The sequence below is a fragment of the Delphinus delphis genome, chromosome 2 (genome assembly GCF_949987515.2).
Source record: "Delphinus delphis chromosome 2, mDelDel1.2, whole genome shotgun sequence".
Lineage (NCBI taxonomy): Eukaryota > Metazoa > Chordata > Mammalia > Artiodactyla > Delphinidae > Delphinus > Delphinus delphis.
Genome location: NC_082684.1, coordinates 32,822,705 through 32,839,692, shown reverse-complemented (window position 1 = coordinate 32,839,692; position 16,988 = coordinate 32,822,705). Strand labels below are relative to the sequence as shown.

General features: G+C 50.9%; 1 protein-coding gene across 6 annotated transcripts in view; it reads left to right on the top strand.

Annotated features, from left to right (window-relative positions):
• The window catches only part of SUSD6 (sushi domain containing 6), a 130,642-nt gene extending 115,048 nt beyond the window's left edge, over positions 1–15,594 (top strand). For all 6 annotated transcript variants that reach the window (XM_060004338.1, XM_060004333.1, XM_060004336.1 and 3 more), the window contains 4 exons: positions 4,914–5,111; positions 6,076–6,214; positions 9,363–9,781; positions 11,739–15,594. In XM_060004338.1, coding sequence (XP_059860321.1) covers positions 4,914–5,111; positions 6,076–6,214; positions 9,363–9,781; positions 11,739–11,764 — 782 coding nt within the window. In that variant the 3' untranslated portion in view covers positions 11,765–15,594. The remainder of the gene's footprint in view (positions 1–4,913; positions 5,112–6,075; positions 6,215–9,362; positions 9,782–11,738) is intronic.
• The last annotated feature ends 1,394 nt before the right edge of the window (positions 15,595–16,988 follow it).

Sequence of the window (16,988 nt, the reverse complement as noted above, 5' to 3'; positions counted from 1 at the left end):
TAATGCCTCAGCTGTGTCCCTGATGGCCACAGCTGCCATGTTGGTGTGGTGAGTTTGGGGGAACCACTTCCTTCTCCCCTGAATTCCCAGGGAAGCTTTTCTCTGGCCATCCTTTGAACACCTTCACTGAGCACCTATTTCTCTGTGCTCAGTTGTGTTCTCAATGCCAGTGCACTGGTTTTGGTGTAAAACGACATTATTTCAAACCTGCAAGTGAACACCGACACAGTTTCTTAAGCCCTCAGGCGCTGTGTGTGGGAGTATAGTGTTTTCTTGATAAGTGACATCAGATGGACACCTCTTAGGTTGAGTCTTTTTAACTGTGCTAGGTGTTTACATGTCTGCTTCCTCTCCTCAAGCTGAGCTTCACACTCCCTACGCCCCCACACCTCGTTTTAAAGGGGCTCAGGTATTTGTTCAGTTTGTTAAACTGAACTCTTTGACCCCAGGGCCATTCCTGGAGCTTGTTTTGATTCCCTTGCTACGGAATCTTATAAGACTTTGTTTTGTCTTTAATTTGTCTCTTCTTCCTAAAAGTCTGGTCCCCAAAACGGCAAAAGCAAAACACATTTAGAAGTGCTGACTGGGGGTTCTTGTTGGTTTCTGCTAATGGTTTTAGGCTGCGGGGACTCTGGGGTAGAAGTATCAGCCAGATCGCCTTGCGTCTCCTCCGTCTGCACCCTCACCAGCTGGTCACATGGTCTCTCGCTCAATGACTGCTGTGCTCCAGGCACTCTGCGGGGCCCCCTGGAGAATTACCTCGCTGCTTCCTGTGCTCACTGGAGGCCTAAGTGGGTGTAAGAGATAACAGAAAGCGGAGAAGGAAGCTAAGGAGAGCTAATTGATTTTTTTCTGTAAAATTTCCATCTTCTGGCTTTTCTCCCTCTCTTTTTGAAATTACGCAGCTTTGCCAAATCAGATGAGTTCATTGTCTTCTTGGGACTAGGAACAGAGCTTGAAACTCCCCCTGCGGACCTGGGTTGTCCTAGAGCACGCCTGATTAAGTCAGCCTCTTGCCCAGAACAGGGGCTTCCGGAAGCCACTGAATGATTTATTTGCTCTTCCTGATGTTCTTCCCGTTCCTGTGAACCCCAGGCGTCACTGAGAGGGTCTCTCCAGCACCTGCTCTTTGCCACGGCTCTCCCACTCTGCTCTTTGATTGGGCCATATTTTTTTCCTTATGTTCTTGGCGTCTTAAAACAATCTTGCCTTTTTCTGACTTTTCCTTCTAAGGCCTCCTTATTTCTTCCTCGGACCTGGGGCAGTCCCTTTGTGACGCTGAACCTAACGTAGTGTAGTTTGTTTCCTTTGTATGATCCTCATAGACAAACATAAAAGAACTTTTGTCCAGTGTATTTCACCATGCAGGGGTTGCTCTACAGCTGACCTACCCTAAAAGCTCTCTCAACTTCTGTCCATCTTATATCAAATTCAGCTCCTCTTGTAATTCTGCCCATTGAATATAGTATAAACACCTCCTGTTGCAGCCAACGCCTCTACAAGATGGTTTCATCACAGTATTATTATTACTACTACTACTGTTATCATTATATTTTATTTATTTATTCATTCGGCCAAGTTTTCTTATGCAGCCAAGCTAACCTAGGCTACTTGCTGCTCTCTGGGCTTCACACGGTCCCACTTTGGCGCATTAGCTTCAAACCACCACCTCCTTTCCTGCTGAAATCAAGCCCCATTGGAAATGCCACTTCCTCCGCGAGCTGTTCCCAGCCGTTCCCCACACAACACTGGTCTCTCCTGCTCTGAGTTCCCTCTCTTGTGACACTAATCCCTTTCTTTGATGTGTATTAGAATAAATCTGTGTGGAGTATCTTTGGAGAGAGGCACTGACTAGGAAAGGAGAAGGGCTTACTTTCCACATTCACCCTCTTCCTTTTTGGATTTTGTACCATGTATATGTTTCCTAAGATTTTTTTTTTTCTATGAAGGTATTATCTGCATAACAAAGGACCCAGTCTATAAAACGTTAGAAGAAGATATTGGAGAGTATGTTTAGGAAAATGTCCTTAGCCAAGACACAAAACCCAGAAGCCATGAAGAAAACAACTTTTAAAATATATGTGTTGGGACTTCCCTGGTGACGCAGTGGTTAAGACTCCAAGCTCCCAGTGCAGGGGGCCCGGGTTTGATCCCTGGTCAGGGAACTAGATCCCACATGCATGCCGCAACTAAGAGTTCGCATGCCACAACTAAGGAGCCAGCGAGCCGCAACTAAGGAGCCCACCTACCACAACTAAGACCTGCTGCAACCAACCTAATTAATTAATTAAAAAATATATGTGTGGACTTACTTGTCATACCCCTATTTGGCTACAAGTACCTGAAGTGCTTATCTTTCTATCCTTTTTCAGAGCATAGCACAATGATCCCTACACAGTAATCAGTAAATATTAGTTGAATTGAAATAGAATTGTAAGTCGCCTCTCTGTAGACCTCATTTTTTGCACATAAAAAATGGGTGCCAGGTGATGACCAGGGCCCCTTTCAGAGATTCCGTGAAGATGTGGGCTTTATGGGCAGAAGTACCCAGCAGAGCGGGAATGGTTTTAGAATGAGCAGCCCTTCCCCTGGGACTGTCTTCCCCAGCACACTGGACCTGTAAGTGGGTCCTGCCTGTTTTCGGGAAGTGCCCCCCGGGTGCTCATCATTAATTACCCTGAGGAAATGAACCAATTAGACATAACCCAAGGAGAGCCGGGAGAATCTGTGGCAGGCTTGTTGCCCTGAACAAAAGAGGGTAAGTGTAAAGGGTAAAGCAGTTTGCTGAGGTTCGTTTGGAAATCCAGCTGGCCGGCTCTTTGAACTGCTTGGCCAGAGTTGAGAGAGGCGCCAGAAGGAATGTGATGCCTGTGTCTCCCTCCTGTTCAAGACCTTGGGCGAGGTGGGTGGTGTGGGAGGAGTCTAGAGGAGGAGGTGTGTGCTTAGAGGGGACTGAGGGGGCTTACTGGGCTCATCTGCCGGGTTCAGAGAGGCTGCCTAGACGTCTCTGGATCCCTGTGGACCTGCCCCAGGGTTTTAACAGCTTTAAATATGGAGTCTTTTCTCCTAGTCTCAGTGATCAGCAGCCCAAGGGCAGGGAGCCACCATCTCTTTTTCGACTTAGTATCCACCCCACAGCCTGGCTGGCAGTCATCTTGCTTAATAGCAGGTTGAAGGGAAGTGGCATTTGGTGAGAGAGTGGTGGGTGGTCCCATGAAGGGAGAGCACCTTTTCTCAGACAGTCAGAGGCTCCAGGTCTGTTAGAGGAAGTGAAGAAAAGAAACCCAGCAGTTCTTATTCTCATACTGATGTCCTTGTGGTAGTCACGATGGGGACAGGGTATTTGTCAGCAAAATCAAATGTCCTTTAGAGACTTTCATCTTTCCTGCCTTGGTAGGTAAGGCTTGTGGTAAGTTGAAGTTTGTCGGTGCCTGGCCACCTGCCAGCATGTCTTCTCCGCCAGCCCAGCCTTCTTAACAGTGATCCCATAGTGCCCCTCCTGTCCCCTCCTGTTTTTGCTAGGCATACCCCATGATCCATTGCCTGGGGACTTCAGTTCTGTAGTGTCTGTCCAGGCTCAGAAGGGAAGGCTGCCTTCTCCCTGGGCTGCTCAGGCCTTCCGGCTCCTCTGATGTATTACTGCAACTTACCTATACACCAGCGTTCCCACCACACTTAGGTACCACTTGCCATCTCCCTAACTGACCTGTTCATAGGGGAGGCAACCTTGACATATATGCACTCCTTAAAGGCCCGCTCACTCCTAGGGTGGAAGCAGTGTCTGCTGGTGGGAAGAGCACAGGTTTTACAATCGGAAGCCCTGGCTCTGCTCCCAGGTCTGCCTGACTTGGCTAAAAGTCATTTAACTTTTGTGGGCCAGTGTCCTCATCTTCAAAGGGAGGAATGATAACTACCTCACGGAGTTGTCAGAGGAATAAATAAGATAGGAGGTCAATGAAGGTGCTTTTAAAGCTAAACAGTCCTACCTGAATGAAAAATAATGGGCGTTACCATGGGATAGAGACGAGTGATGCCAGTGACCGCTCTAGTCAGGGAATGGGTGGTGCATGGGGGCCTGGGAAGCCTCCCAGGAAATGCATCAGAAATCCCCTCTGATGCCAAGAAGTCACATTTTTATCATGCGAAGGAATCCTTTCTGGTACTGATGTTGGAAACAAGGCTAATGTTTCCCCTGTGCAGGTTACCAGTGTTTTATCACCTGTCACTCTGATTCGTTGTGTATTTCAGTGAGTTTTATTGAAACCACATTGTGCGATGCATTATCTCATTCTTTTTTCTCGGCTGAGTAATACTCCATTGTACATACGTACCATGGGTGGCCCTGGAGATTATCATACTAAGTGAAGTAAGTCAGGGGAAGAGAAAGACAAATATATATCACTTTCATGTGGAATCTAAAAAAAAGATACAAATGAACTTATCTACAAAACAGAAACAGACTCACAGACTTAGAGAATGAACTTATGGTTACCAGGGGGGGAAGGGTGGCAGGGGGAGGGATAGACTGAGAGTTAAAAAAAAAAGAATACACAATTTGTAATCATAAAAGAATAAAATGCTGAAAAAGCCCCACATGCGCTAGATCTCTGCGAGTTCAGCTTTGTCGAAGTCTCCTGTTCAGTGATGGATGCAGTTGTCCTAAGGCGCAGTGCTGGGGAGGGAGGGCGAGGGGAAGTGCTGCAAGCAGCCAAGCTTCCCCTGTTGCCAGGGCGCCTCCCTCTGTCATTGGCAACCTGAACTTGCAGAGTTTGGCCGGCTGCCTTTCCAAGGGGCTGGCTCTTTGCTCCTGGTGTGTTTCCTGCTGAAGCCCTCAGAGCTGCCCCTCTTTGTCGCTGACGGCAGTCTCGCTGGAAAACCTCACCACTGTACCTCTGCTCTCTCTGTCTTTGCAGTGTGTTCCCTGCCCCCGGAGCCAGAGAATGGTGGCTACATCTGCCACCCCCGGCCCTGTAGAGACCCCCTGAACTCGGGCAGCGTCATCGAGTACCTGTGTGCTGAAGGCTACATGTTGAAGGGTGATTACAAGTACCTGACGTGTAAGAATGGCGAGTGGAAGCCCGCCATGGAGATCAGCTGTCATCTCAACGAGGGTCAGTTTGGCGGATGAGTGAGGGGTGCTGCTGGGCTCCTGCTTTCTTCTAACTCCCGGGAAGTGGTACCTGCTCCCTCTGGAGCACCCTGTGCTGTGGGGCAGCATATGGCCCTTCGGATGCCCTGCAGCCTCCTTTCCTTTGGGATTTCATGTCTCTGTGAAAGGCATTTGGATTGCTGGTGCGTGTCCCAGTGCATTTCAGCCGAGCTACCGAGGCATCTGCTGTGCTATGTAAAGTCCCTTTGATGCACTGGATCTCTTGTTTGCCTAGCCCAGTGCCAGTGACCTCCGACTGTGTTCTGCTAACCCATGAGCGCGGTGCGAGCACCTTCTGTAGTGTCTCTTTTATATTATTTTTCCTTGAATGGAAGTGGACTGTTTTGTCACGGAGCTGCAGTCCAGCTGGCCAGAAGACCTATCCCCCTCCGCCTCCTCCTGTCATGCATGACAGGAAATCCAGCTGCCTGCGGGAGAGTGTGTCATGCAGCCATCTTTGTGCTTTCACTCGAACTTCAAGACCGTGACACCCCAGAGAAGGGTGGGGACAGGCCTGAGGTTTACAACTGAAGCTGCAGGATCTTAGAACAGATTGTTATTACCGCCCTGTTCTTATAAATTTTCCTGCCACATGGGTGGGACTTCAGATGGTGGAATGATGTGTGCATTTGGGTGGTTCATGTCTTCCAGCCTGCTCTTAAGGACAGGATCAGATGGGGTTTATAAAGGTAAGACCTCTAGGGAAGTGAAGTGAAGGGAATTTTAGATTCAGGAACAGAATAGGGAAACGTCCCCTTTCCCTGATGTAAAAGCCACTCTGCACCGTTACTCCAAAAGTGGCCCTGGCCGTACGGAGCATGTCTCAGCGTGGCACTGTGCAGGGGGCCCTTGACAAGGTCAGCCGTGGGGCTCACGTTCCGTGTGTCAGGGTACAAAACACGTCTGACGATGGCTTGTTCCCGTAGACAAAGACGCCCACACGTCACTCGGGGTCCCCACGCTGTCCATCGTGGCTTCCACTGCCAGCTCCGTGGCGCTCATTCTCCTCCTGGTGGTGCTGTTTGTGCTGCTGCAGCCAAAGCTGAAGTCTTTCCATCACAGCAGGTGAGCCAGTGGCAGCGGGCGGCGTGCGTCACGGTGGAGGCTGGCCTTTGGCTGGCAGAGGGGTGCTGGAGGGCCTGCTGGCCTCTGCTGGTCTGTGTGCACCCGGGGGAAGGAGAGGGCCCTGCCGTGTGTTAAGCTTCCAGATGTGCCTGGCACTGTGCTTTTGCTTTGCATACATTGTCTTCATCCTCACAGGATCGTTGCAGATTAGGAAACTGAGGCTCAGAGCAGTTAAGTCATTCACTCAGGGTCCTCCCTCTAGGTGACGACAGAGGTGAGATTTAAACCCCAGTCTGTCCAACTCGAGTGGCATATTATTTCCCCTACATCAATGGTTCCCAAAGTGTGGTCCCAGCAGGATCAGCATCACCTGGGAGCTTGTTAGGAATGCAGATTTTCAGGCCCCACCCCAGACCAACAGAATGAGAAACTCTGTGTTTCTCAGGCCCTCCAAGCGTTTCGGATGCAGGCTCATGGCTGTGAGCCACTGCCCTGTCTCCCTGTTCCCCTCTCCTGGATGCACGTAGAGGCACCTGTGGGAAACTAAAAACAAACGCCAGCACCTGGGCCTCCATCCCCAGACGTTCTGATTTCTTTAGTTTGGGATGGGTGCCTGGCATTAGTGGTTTAAAAAGCTCCCCAGGTGGTTCTGACGTGCAGCTGGGACTGGCAAGCACTGCACTATACCATACTAGAAACCGAGGAAGTGGTTTTCTTGCCTGCCTTTGTCACTTTCCTTATTCCAGGTGAGTGCACCAGCCACAAATCATCCCAGACTGGATAGGTGAGGTTGGGGTGGGGATGGCCAATGGTGGGGACCTGGCCCCCGGTGGGTCCCTCATGGTGGACTCTCCCAGGCTGGCATGGCCCCCTTACCTGCTTGGGTTGCCCTGGCCCTTCCTCGTTCCCTCTGAAGAAAACAGTTTATGTCCATCCACAGCCCTTCCTCAGTGACTGTTGTCAGGCACAGGCACGAAGGAGCAGACTAAACTGCATTAAATAAAATGCTCCTGGTTTGGAATGCACAGACAAGGACCGGTTTAATATCTGTGTGTACTGTGTGTGTGATTCTTCTTTCTTCTTGTTATTTTGTTTTGTTTGGGGCAGGGGGTAGCAGCTATTTTTAAAGGTAGTTAAACAATTAGTAGACTAGAGAAGATTTGGAAGGGACTGTTTATTTGAAAGAATTGGCTACTGCCATGTAAAGTCAACTCGAGCTGTTCCTCATTTCTTCCAAATTAGGGATCATTTTCCCCTGGTAGTTAGCTAGTCAGTGTGTTCAAAGTAACTGATTTTGCCTAAGAGGCAGGGAGATTTGGGTTTCATTATAGACCCTGTTTAAATTTTGTACATCTATTACTTTTTAAACAAAAAAAAAATGTTATTTTGAATAACGAAAGTTAAGCGCATGCCAGGATGCACTCTGCTTTCGGATGCCACCCTGCCATCAAAGTTTCCCTTCTTTCCAGAAATGTCTGAGCACTTTTATGAGTGCCACTTCTGTCATCCTCACTGTGTGTGTGCCATTTGAACTGGGTAGTACAGATTTTTATCTGCAGGTACAGGTGAGGAAATTGAGAACAAATAAAACAGTCCAGCAATAATAATATGGTCCAGCCATAGACCTTACTGTCTCCTGATGTGACACACAGAAGAGGACATGACATCACAGACAGTGCTGTGGCGTGTAGTGTTCTAGGCTGAGATTGGCCTGTTCTAGATTAAAAGAGATGCAAGAGACAGGACAACTAAGTGCAATGCATGATCCATAATTGGATTGTGGATGAAAACAAACAAGACAGCAGCTGAAGCAGATATATTTTTGGGTAGTTGGGAACATTTGTATTACAGTATTATACCAATGTTATTTCCAGGATGTAAATATTGTTGTAGTTAACATAGGAAAAGAGGTTCTTGGGAGGTGTGTGCTAACTACTGTTTTAATTAGTAAGAAATAACTTATTTTCAGAATGGTTCAGGAATTCCCTGGTGGTCTAATGGTTAGGACTCTGCCCTTCCACTGCCGGGGGCCTGGGTTCAATCTGTGGCCTGGGAACTAAGATCCTGCAAGCCTCACAGTGGCCAAAAAAAAGCGCATATATAAAAGTAATTCAGAAAAGAAGTATTTGCATGGATAAATCTCCCAAACGTTATGTTATAATGTTGAGTTAAATACAAAGCCAGACACACACACACACACACACACACGCATTTATTGTCTTTCCCATTCATATAAAGGTCAGAAATATGCAGAAATAACTGGTGTTGAAGGATTCATGTTTAGGCAGTAAAATTACTAAAATAAAAGTCAAAGGAACGATTTTCATGAGAGTCAGGATCGTGGTTGCTTTTGCTGGTGAGGCGATAGGAATGGACACGGTGGGGGTGGGCTGGGCGGTGCCAGCAGTGTTGTTTCTTGACCCAGCTAGGGCTTGTACGCCATGTTACCTCTGGAATAAGTCAGCTGTACATTTTTCAATGTTTGTCTAATATTTGTGTTATAATTCACATATTTTTTTTAAGTTTACGAAGTTAAAGAAAATTAAATAAAAGGCAAGCAAAGTGGCTGAGTCAAAAGAATAAAATTCTTCAGTTTTTGAGTCCAGTGTCCCATTTCCAGACCACGGTGCTGCTTTTCCTCCTCCTCTTTTTAAAAGGAGCTTGATGGAGATATCAGTTACATACCGTACAGTATACCCGCGTGAAGTGCGCAGGCAGGGGTATATTCACGGGTATTTGTAGCCATCATTCTCCCACTTTCCTGTCTTAGCTGTGCTGAGTGAATGGCTTTATTTCTGGGTCTCTAGCTTTCTCGTTTTTGCACAGGACCAGAGAGCTAGGTGCCTGTGTACCCAGAGGTTAAGAACACAGTCTTTGGAAGCAGGTGGAATGGATTCACATCCTAGCTTCCTCCCTTACCAGCTGTGCGACTGGGTAGGTTACTTAACTACTCTGAGCCTCATCTGCATTCTTGGTCAATCTACCTGAAAGGACTCAGGTGAGGACTCAGTGGGGCAACGTGTGTAAAGCCCTTAGTGCCATGCCGGGTACCATAGTAAGTGGTCAGAAACGGTTGGTGGTGTTGATATTGTGATATTTACCTGTGCGTGTATTCTGATTCTTCCTTTGTCCTTCCCTACGGATGCAGGCGTGACCAGGGGGTGTCCGGGGACCAGGTGTCCATCATGGTGGATGGAGTCCAGGTTGCGCTGCCGTCGTATGAAGAGGCTGTGTACGGCAGTTCCGGTCACTGTGTGCCGCCCGCTGACCCCAGAGTGCAGATTGTGCTGTCAGAAGGGTCTGGGCCCAGTGGGAGGAGCGGGCCAAGGGAGCAGCAGCTGCAGGACCAGGGGGCCTGCTCCTCCGCAGGTGGAGAGGAGGAGGCCCCAGGCCAGCCTGGACTGTGTGAAGCCCGGGGCTCTCGGGGCTCGGAGACTGTGATGGTGCATCAGGCAGCCCCCTCTTCCTGGGTGGCCGGCTCAGGGAACAGCCGAGTGGCACACAAAGAAGCCCCAGATTCAGAGAACAGCGACATACAAAGCCTCACGTCGGAGGACTACACAGATGGTAGGTGCTCGGTGCTGATCGTAAGTTATTATCTGCTCAGGGTCCTTGCTGGGAGTGAGGAAGGAAGGGGAACCTTTCTGATAATTGGTGTATCTGGCCGCAAAGAAAGATAATACCTGGGGGATTATCCTACAAAATAGAATTTTACCCTCGGAGCCCCAGGTAGGCCTTTGGGCTCTGTATAGGGAGGCTTTTCACTGTTGTCTGTGAATTTTAATAGGTTTGGAGTCTCCGAAACTATTCATGGCCTCAGGGATATGCTAAATCAAAGGGTAGACAGCCAGTTGGAGGTGGAGTGGGGCCTGTCCTCTTGTCATAATTTTTATGTTCCTGAAAGAACAGGAATAACAAGGAGGTGTGGGGTCTTATGACAGAGGAAACTGAGCCTGCCTCTCCCGGAGCATTCCAGCTGCTTCATTTTAAATGGGAGCATGCCAGGTCCCGTGCTAGTTGGTTTCCTTGCACTGTGTCAGTCACACCTCACAGTGATCCTGAGAAGTGGGTATTATTACCAGCCCCATTTTACAGATAGGGATACTGAGGCTCAAAGAGGTTAAGTCACTTGCCCATTGGTAGGTGGCTGAGCTGGGATTTGAAGCCGATGGATCTGCTCCCAAACTTGCGTTATAGCCCCATGGTGCCATGCTGCCTCCCAGGTCACTCCAGGTCCTTTGTGGCAAACCAGCCAGAGAACAAAATTGCCCCCTCCTGACACCTCTGCCTTTACGGGAGCCTGGAGAGTCGAACATCGGGATTGACTCTGTCACTTTAAAAAACATCTTTACGTAAAATCCCACTGTGTTTCAGGATGCAGACCGAATCTAGATGTTTCCCTTTAGAAAGTGAGGACTTCTATACTTACCAACCCCCCCCTCCCCCCCGTAAAAGAGCCTTAGAGAAAACTCTCTGTTCCCTGGGAGTCCTGGGCACAGTTCATGTGTATGGTTTAGAATAGCTGAAAGCAAAGAAGTTGGAAGTTCTTAAGTGCAGATCAGGTGTAGGGTTTCCTGATTGTCAGCAGCATGCCTGCTTTTCTCTTGGTGGGATGTAGAGCTAGGAAGGGGCCACTAAATAGGTGGCCAGGGTTTAAAGGTGGAAGCCAGTGACCCCACGGGCAGCCAGCTTTGCATATCGTGTGTCTGCACGTATTGACACAAGCCTCAGCCCTTATCCTTCCTGAGGAGCCAGGGTGGTGCCAGCTCTTCTCCCTTCTCCTCCTTTTGCTCCCTTGCTTTGTCCCAGGTATTGAACAAGCGTTTCTAAGAGCCCCTCTGTGCCGGGTGCTGGCTTAGGTTTCAGGTGTGATGGGAAGAGCTGTGAAACATGCTCTCTGCCCACGTGGATTGTCAGTCAGTTGGGAAGATGGAGCCTATACTTGAGAAAAAATGGAACCAAGAGTGGTAGGGTCCATGTCAGAATGAGGAGTGCAAAAGAACAAGACGCATAGGTTATCGAGTTGGTTGCAGGCTAAGCCTGAGCTGTCTGGGGCTGACAGTACTGAAGGAAGCCAGGCCCTTAAGGTGTCAGTCTAAGCCCGGTGACAGATGAGTCAACCAAGACCCAGAGATGGGGAGTGATTTACTCAGTATCACACAGCTGGAGGATGGCTTGAAGGAGGAGGTGAGACTTAACCAGGGCTCAGGAGCCTCATAGGGCGAGAATAAGGATAGAAAGAGAAGCAACTAAACCAGCATAGTTAAAGCAGAGAAGAGGGTTCAAGGTGGTAGGACCAGAAGGGGTTTGAATACCCGACTGAATGTTCAGATTTTGTCACACAGGCAGAGGGAGAGATGAGCAAGGAAGGCGTAGAAAAGGGTGAGGGATTTAGGCTACCTAGAAGCCTGTGAACAGGGCATTTTATTTCTTTAAACATAGGATCCCTGCGACGGGGTCAGGTGTGCTGCAGAGTCACTCACACGGGCTAACCACTGTGCTCTCCGTCCTCCTCTGCCCGCAGATATCCCACTGTTGAAAGAAGCATGAGGGCTGCCGCTGGCTTCTCTCCTCTCTGCCCTCCCTCCCTCTCCCTGTGGGTTTGAGCACCGCGTACTCCAGCTGCCCTGCCCGGATACCTGAGCTGCCACCTGTGTATCTGTGTATCTCTGTATCTCTGAGGGCCTGCAGGCCCACCTTGGCTGGAAACTCAAGGAAGATTCTCACCATCTGCCTGCTGGACAGCTGGAGGAGCTGGCTTTTTGCCTGGCCCAGCCTTCCCGTCTGTGTCGGGGACATCGTTGAATGTGCTGGATTGAGCCCTTCCTTCCCCGAGCCCTCCGGGTCCGCTCCAGCGAGCGAGCGCTTGGGCGGCAGCCCCCGTGGGCCCGAGAGCGCTGCGTTTACTTGTGCCTTCCTCCCGCCCGTCCAGTGTCCCTGTCATGCGGGCTTGTTGCTGTCCTGCAAGCCTTGGTGGCGGCACTCTGCCACGCAGGGGGCCGGGCCTGGGTCTGGCCTGTCTCCTTCGGGGGCTGGCACCGCGGCCCTTAGCAGGAGCAGATCCGATAGTGGCTCGAATTGGGGCAAGCTGTGGCTCCCTTGGCCTGAGCTGTCCCAGCGCCCAGCTCTGTAGCTCAGAGGTGCCAGCGCCTGGCCCTGTCGAGTTTCCAAGAAGCATCCAGAAGATCCCAAGGGAGGGGAGGACGGTGGCTGATAATGATCGATCGCCTTCCGCATATGCAAGTTCTCACTTCCTACTTCCAGCGTCTGGCCTTCCTGGCCCCGGTCTTTTCTCTTTCCCTGGAGCATAGGGGGGAGTTGCATGCGGCCTCCTGGGTTTGATCCTGCGCAGCTCCGGCTTCCTTGCCGGCCGAGGCCTGAGGCGTATCATCCACGGGTCGGGAGTGTTGCTGAGATGCCATGAGATGCCCATCTGGTCGCTGGCAGTTGGGGCCAGTTGCCCTGTTCTGGGTTCATGGTGAGGGAAGGGGGCCTGAGAGGCGCCGGCCGACCGTGTCCCCAGGCAGCTGCAGGCAGCTCCGCCCCGGTCCTGAGGGTCCTCCTCACCACAGTCACGTGCCTTAGTAACTGTGCCCAGGAAGCATCCTGCTGCTTGCCTCGCTGCTGCTTTTCCTCGTTCCACCCTCCCCTGCCGCCCCTCCGCTCGTCACAGCTGGCAAACGACTCCCTGGTCTTCCCGGCACCGGGAGGGCCCAAGACACAGTCGGCACACGCCCCCTCCCCCCCCAGCTTGTTGGTGGAGATGGTTTGGAAGCAGCCTGGCTCCGGGGCCCTGCTGGGGCCGCTCCCTCGGCCGAGGGTCCCACACTGACAGGGCTGCTGCCTCTTCAGGAGATGTGGCACTACGGAGCGCGTGTTACTGTTTTGTTTCTGAAGCACCGCGCCTCCGCTCCTTCCCCCAGCCTCTGTCTGGGGTGGTGAAAATAGTAGAGCCCGATGTGTTTTCAGTTCCTGGCCTAACAGGGTAGCTCCGGCGTGGCTGCGGGTGGCCTCCAAGAGGAGAAGAACGAATGGCCCGCCCTCAGCCTCCCGCCTCCACTCTCACACGCGCACTTTACTCCGGGCTCTGCCGGGGGGCTCGCCGCCCCTGTAGTCTTCCCTCGGCTCAGGTGAGGGCAGCGCCTGCGTGCGTCTGGCTCCTCCCCGCGGGAGCCCTCTCGTGCTGTGTGCCCTCAGCCCTGGCCCGAGAGCTGGAGGGAGGGAGACGGAACGGAGCAGGGCTGTCCTTGGCCTCAGAAGAGGCCGTTTTTGGAGACGTGCCTGCTGGCCGTTGCTGGCACGGGGCCCATCTGGAGGGCAGGGTCCCCGGCCCCGCCGCTTCACCCTGCACAGGTTCTGTTCCACCCACCGGCAGCCCTTGTCTTCCTCCAAAAGAGAGCAGGGACCAGTGGGGACCAGCGGGAGGCATCCAAAGTCTCATTGCTGAGCCTGCAGCTTCTGTTGCCCAATCTTCCAACAGCTGAATTCTAGTCTAGGATCTTTCTTTAAATGGAAGCTCTTACCTTTTTCTATCCAGTTACTCTGGGTTTCTCACCCAAGAGATTGCACTTTTTGTTTGCGGTATATTCAGCCACAGAGGTGACCGGCTTGGCCCCCCTGCCCTCTGAACCCTTCTTCCCCTTGGCCCGCCCGCCCTGGGGATCACAAGCCCAGACTTGCCACCCGGTAGGGAAGAGGGAAAAGTCAGGAACCTCCCTGCCACGTCCCCCACGTCACTGGCTTTGCTGGGGCCTCCCGGAGTCCCCCGGCCTGTGGGTGCAGAGCCAGCCTCATTGCTGCTGACACCCACGACGGCTTACCGCAGTGAGCTTTCTGCTCCCACATCAGCCATGCACTGCTGTTTCTAGAGCTTCTGGCCTTTGTCCCTTGTGAAGGATCAGGGCCCCCCCACAGCTGCCTTGGAGTGGGGCCTGGCTGAGAGACAAGGTGGTGCTTGGGGCTGCCAGAGGGGCCTGGAGCAGGTGGGGAAAACTGCCCATGGTCTGGCTTCCCGGGCTCCCCTCCAGGGGAGTCCAGCAGAGGACTTGCCCAGGAGAACGGTTGGCACCAAAGGACTTTTAAAAAGGGGTGTTTTGTTTTGTTTGTTTGTTTTGCATACATGAGCTGACTCAGTGCAGGTTTTATATCCTGGCAACTTGCAGTCACATTCCAGTGACTTTCAAGGGCCAGTATGTGGTGAAAATTACTTAAAATTTCCATCCCTTTCAATGCCTTAGTTCAGCACGTAGGCTCTATCTTTTGCCATTTTTGAGTTTTGTGTGCTATGCTCCCACTTCACTGGGTGTGAACCGTGAAATGGGCCGAGTCCTGGCCACTTTGTGAGTTCTTTTGGTTTTATAAGGTATTTCAATGTACATCCTGCTAACACTCCATTTGCAAACAGAACTCACGTTGTCATCCGCATTCTTCCTGCCCTCCTCCTCTCCTCTTCCCCCAGCTTTAAAGCTCCGTGGAGAAGCTGGATGGCAAGACAGACAAAGGTACACTTTTCCTGCTAAGTTAGTGGTGGCACAGGAATCCTAGCACTCGGCCTTTCCCCTCCCCATCCCAGAAGAGCTCAAACCACTTGCTTTCTACATAACAATGTCACTTCCATTCCCAGGGAACATCTTTACGTAGAGAATGGAAAATGCTGCAAATATTTCTAGATCCTTGCCTGTTCCCCTCCTCCCCCCCGCCCCCCACCTTGAGAATAACGGGCCCAGGAGGGAAGGGACACGGGCTTGACAGCTTAATTCCAGATGTGCTTTGCTGAGGATAGAGGCTGGGAGCGTTTCTCGTGGAGCCTGCTAGGGCTCCTGGCTCTCAGCATCGGGCCTGTCATTACTGGTGTCTGGTGAGGGGCTCCGAGAGGATTTTTTTTGACATATGGGTGCACCGAGTGGTAGAGTAGCCAGTTCCCCGGAGAGGGAAAGGCAGGCTCAACTTTCCTGGGAAGCGACTCCTCTTAACCGCCAGTTGAAAATCTGGTAGAATCTTGAATGAGAACCCCAAGGCTGAGCCCTCTGCTAGGAGCTGGGGAAGATGCAGGGGCAGAGCACTCAGATCGCCAAGCAGGGAGGAGAGAGGGGCGAGGAGGGTTGCCTGGCAGCCCACCACACCCTGCCCAGGCTTCTCATCACACCACTATGGAATCTCTGCAATGGTTTCACATGACACACGCATCATTGACTGTGCAGGATGTCAGTCAGTTTGGGTTTGCTTTATTTTATTTTATATATATATTTTTTGGTATCCTGTACATTGCAGTGGGTGTGAAGATAGTATTTTAATATTTGTACAAAGTTTAATTTAATTTTAATTGTTCTATGTATATAACTGCATTTCTAAATAATAATAATTAAAAAAAAGTTCTTATGAAGGCAGTTGTGAGAGGTGTGATCCTTCCAGAAAGTTTTTGCAGCAACCCTCCTATGGGCAGGAGCTCATGAAGGGATGAAGCGCTAGCTCTGGGGAGAGAGGTACCTGGTAAGAGGAGACAGGATGAAGGTACAGGGAAGGGAGACCACAAACGTAAGTGGAAATACATCACTTCTCTTGGTTTTTTAGTGCTCTGAGTGTGCCCCCCACTGTGCTCACGCTGGGATTCGGCAGTGAGCAACACCGCGAGTTTGGGGCCTGCATGGAATTCCTAACGTATCAGGAAAGCACACAGTCACAACACTATGCAGTGATGGCTGTGATCACCGAAGTTATGTTGGGGGACGGTCAGAAACACCTTTTGGATGAGATGCCACGTGAGCTGAGATGCGAAGGGCCAGAAGAGTGAGGCTGCGGAGCAGGGCACGATGTGTGTGTGGGTGTGAAGGCAGCAGAAAAGCACATTTAGTTTGAGAAACTGAAAGGAGTCTAGGGCCGCCGCAGGCAGGGCTGAGGGCAGAGTGGCTCAGGACGGGCTGAGCGGGGTAAGCAGAGGCCAGTGATAGGAGGCCCCGGCCAGCCAAGCTGAGAAGTTTCACTTCATCCTAAGGGCAACAAGTGCCTTAATGGTTTTAAGTAATAGAATGACTTAGTAAGCTCTGGGGGTTTTTTTGTTTGTTCTTTTGGGAAGCTATCTCCGTCTCTTAAGAAGAATGAATTTAGGGGGATATAACGTAAGTACCAGGAGACCATGTAAGAAGTTGTTGGTCTTGTGGGAAATAAGGCAGTTTGAGCAGCTAGGTAAAGAGCAACACCATTCTCTGAGATGGGGAAATGGAAGGCACAGTTTGGGGAGGGGAAATGATGGAGATCTAGAGATGAAAGGGCAGAGGACATAGAGGTGAAGAGGTCGTCATTGCCAGGTAGGAGAGGCCGACAGTACTCGAGCAGTTGCAACAGGTAGTAAAGTCAAGGGTGTGAGTAGAGAGATGTACAGGGTATTTTGGCATTGAAAACCAGGCCACCCTTAAATTTGCCCTTGGGGTAATGGTCAGGATGTGTTTCTCTAACAGTGTCAGGTGGGAAAACATTCTAGGGGCATCTGTGCCGAACACCCAGTCTCAGCCTCAGAGCACCAGTCCTCAGAAGGGTCCACACAGACATCACTGACATCAATTGCAAGGAGAGGAAGAGAAGAGTATTGTACCAATAGGAGTAATGGTGATAAAAGCTGATCGTTAAAAAGCACTTACTCTGTACCAGGCAGGCTTCTAAGTACTCCGTGTGTATAAACTCATGGAACCCACACAGCAGCTCTGCAAGGTGGGCACTATCCCTGCCCAGAGCCCCAGACGATATAGAATGAAAGTGAGGCCTAAAGAGGTGAACTAAC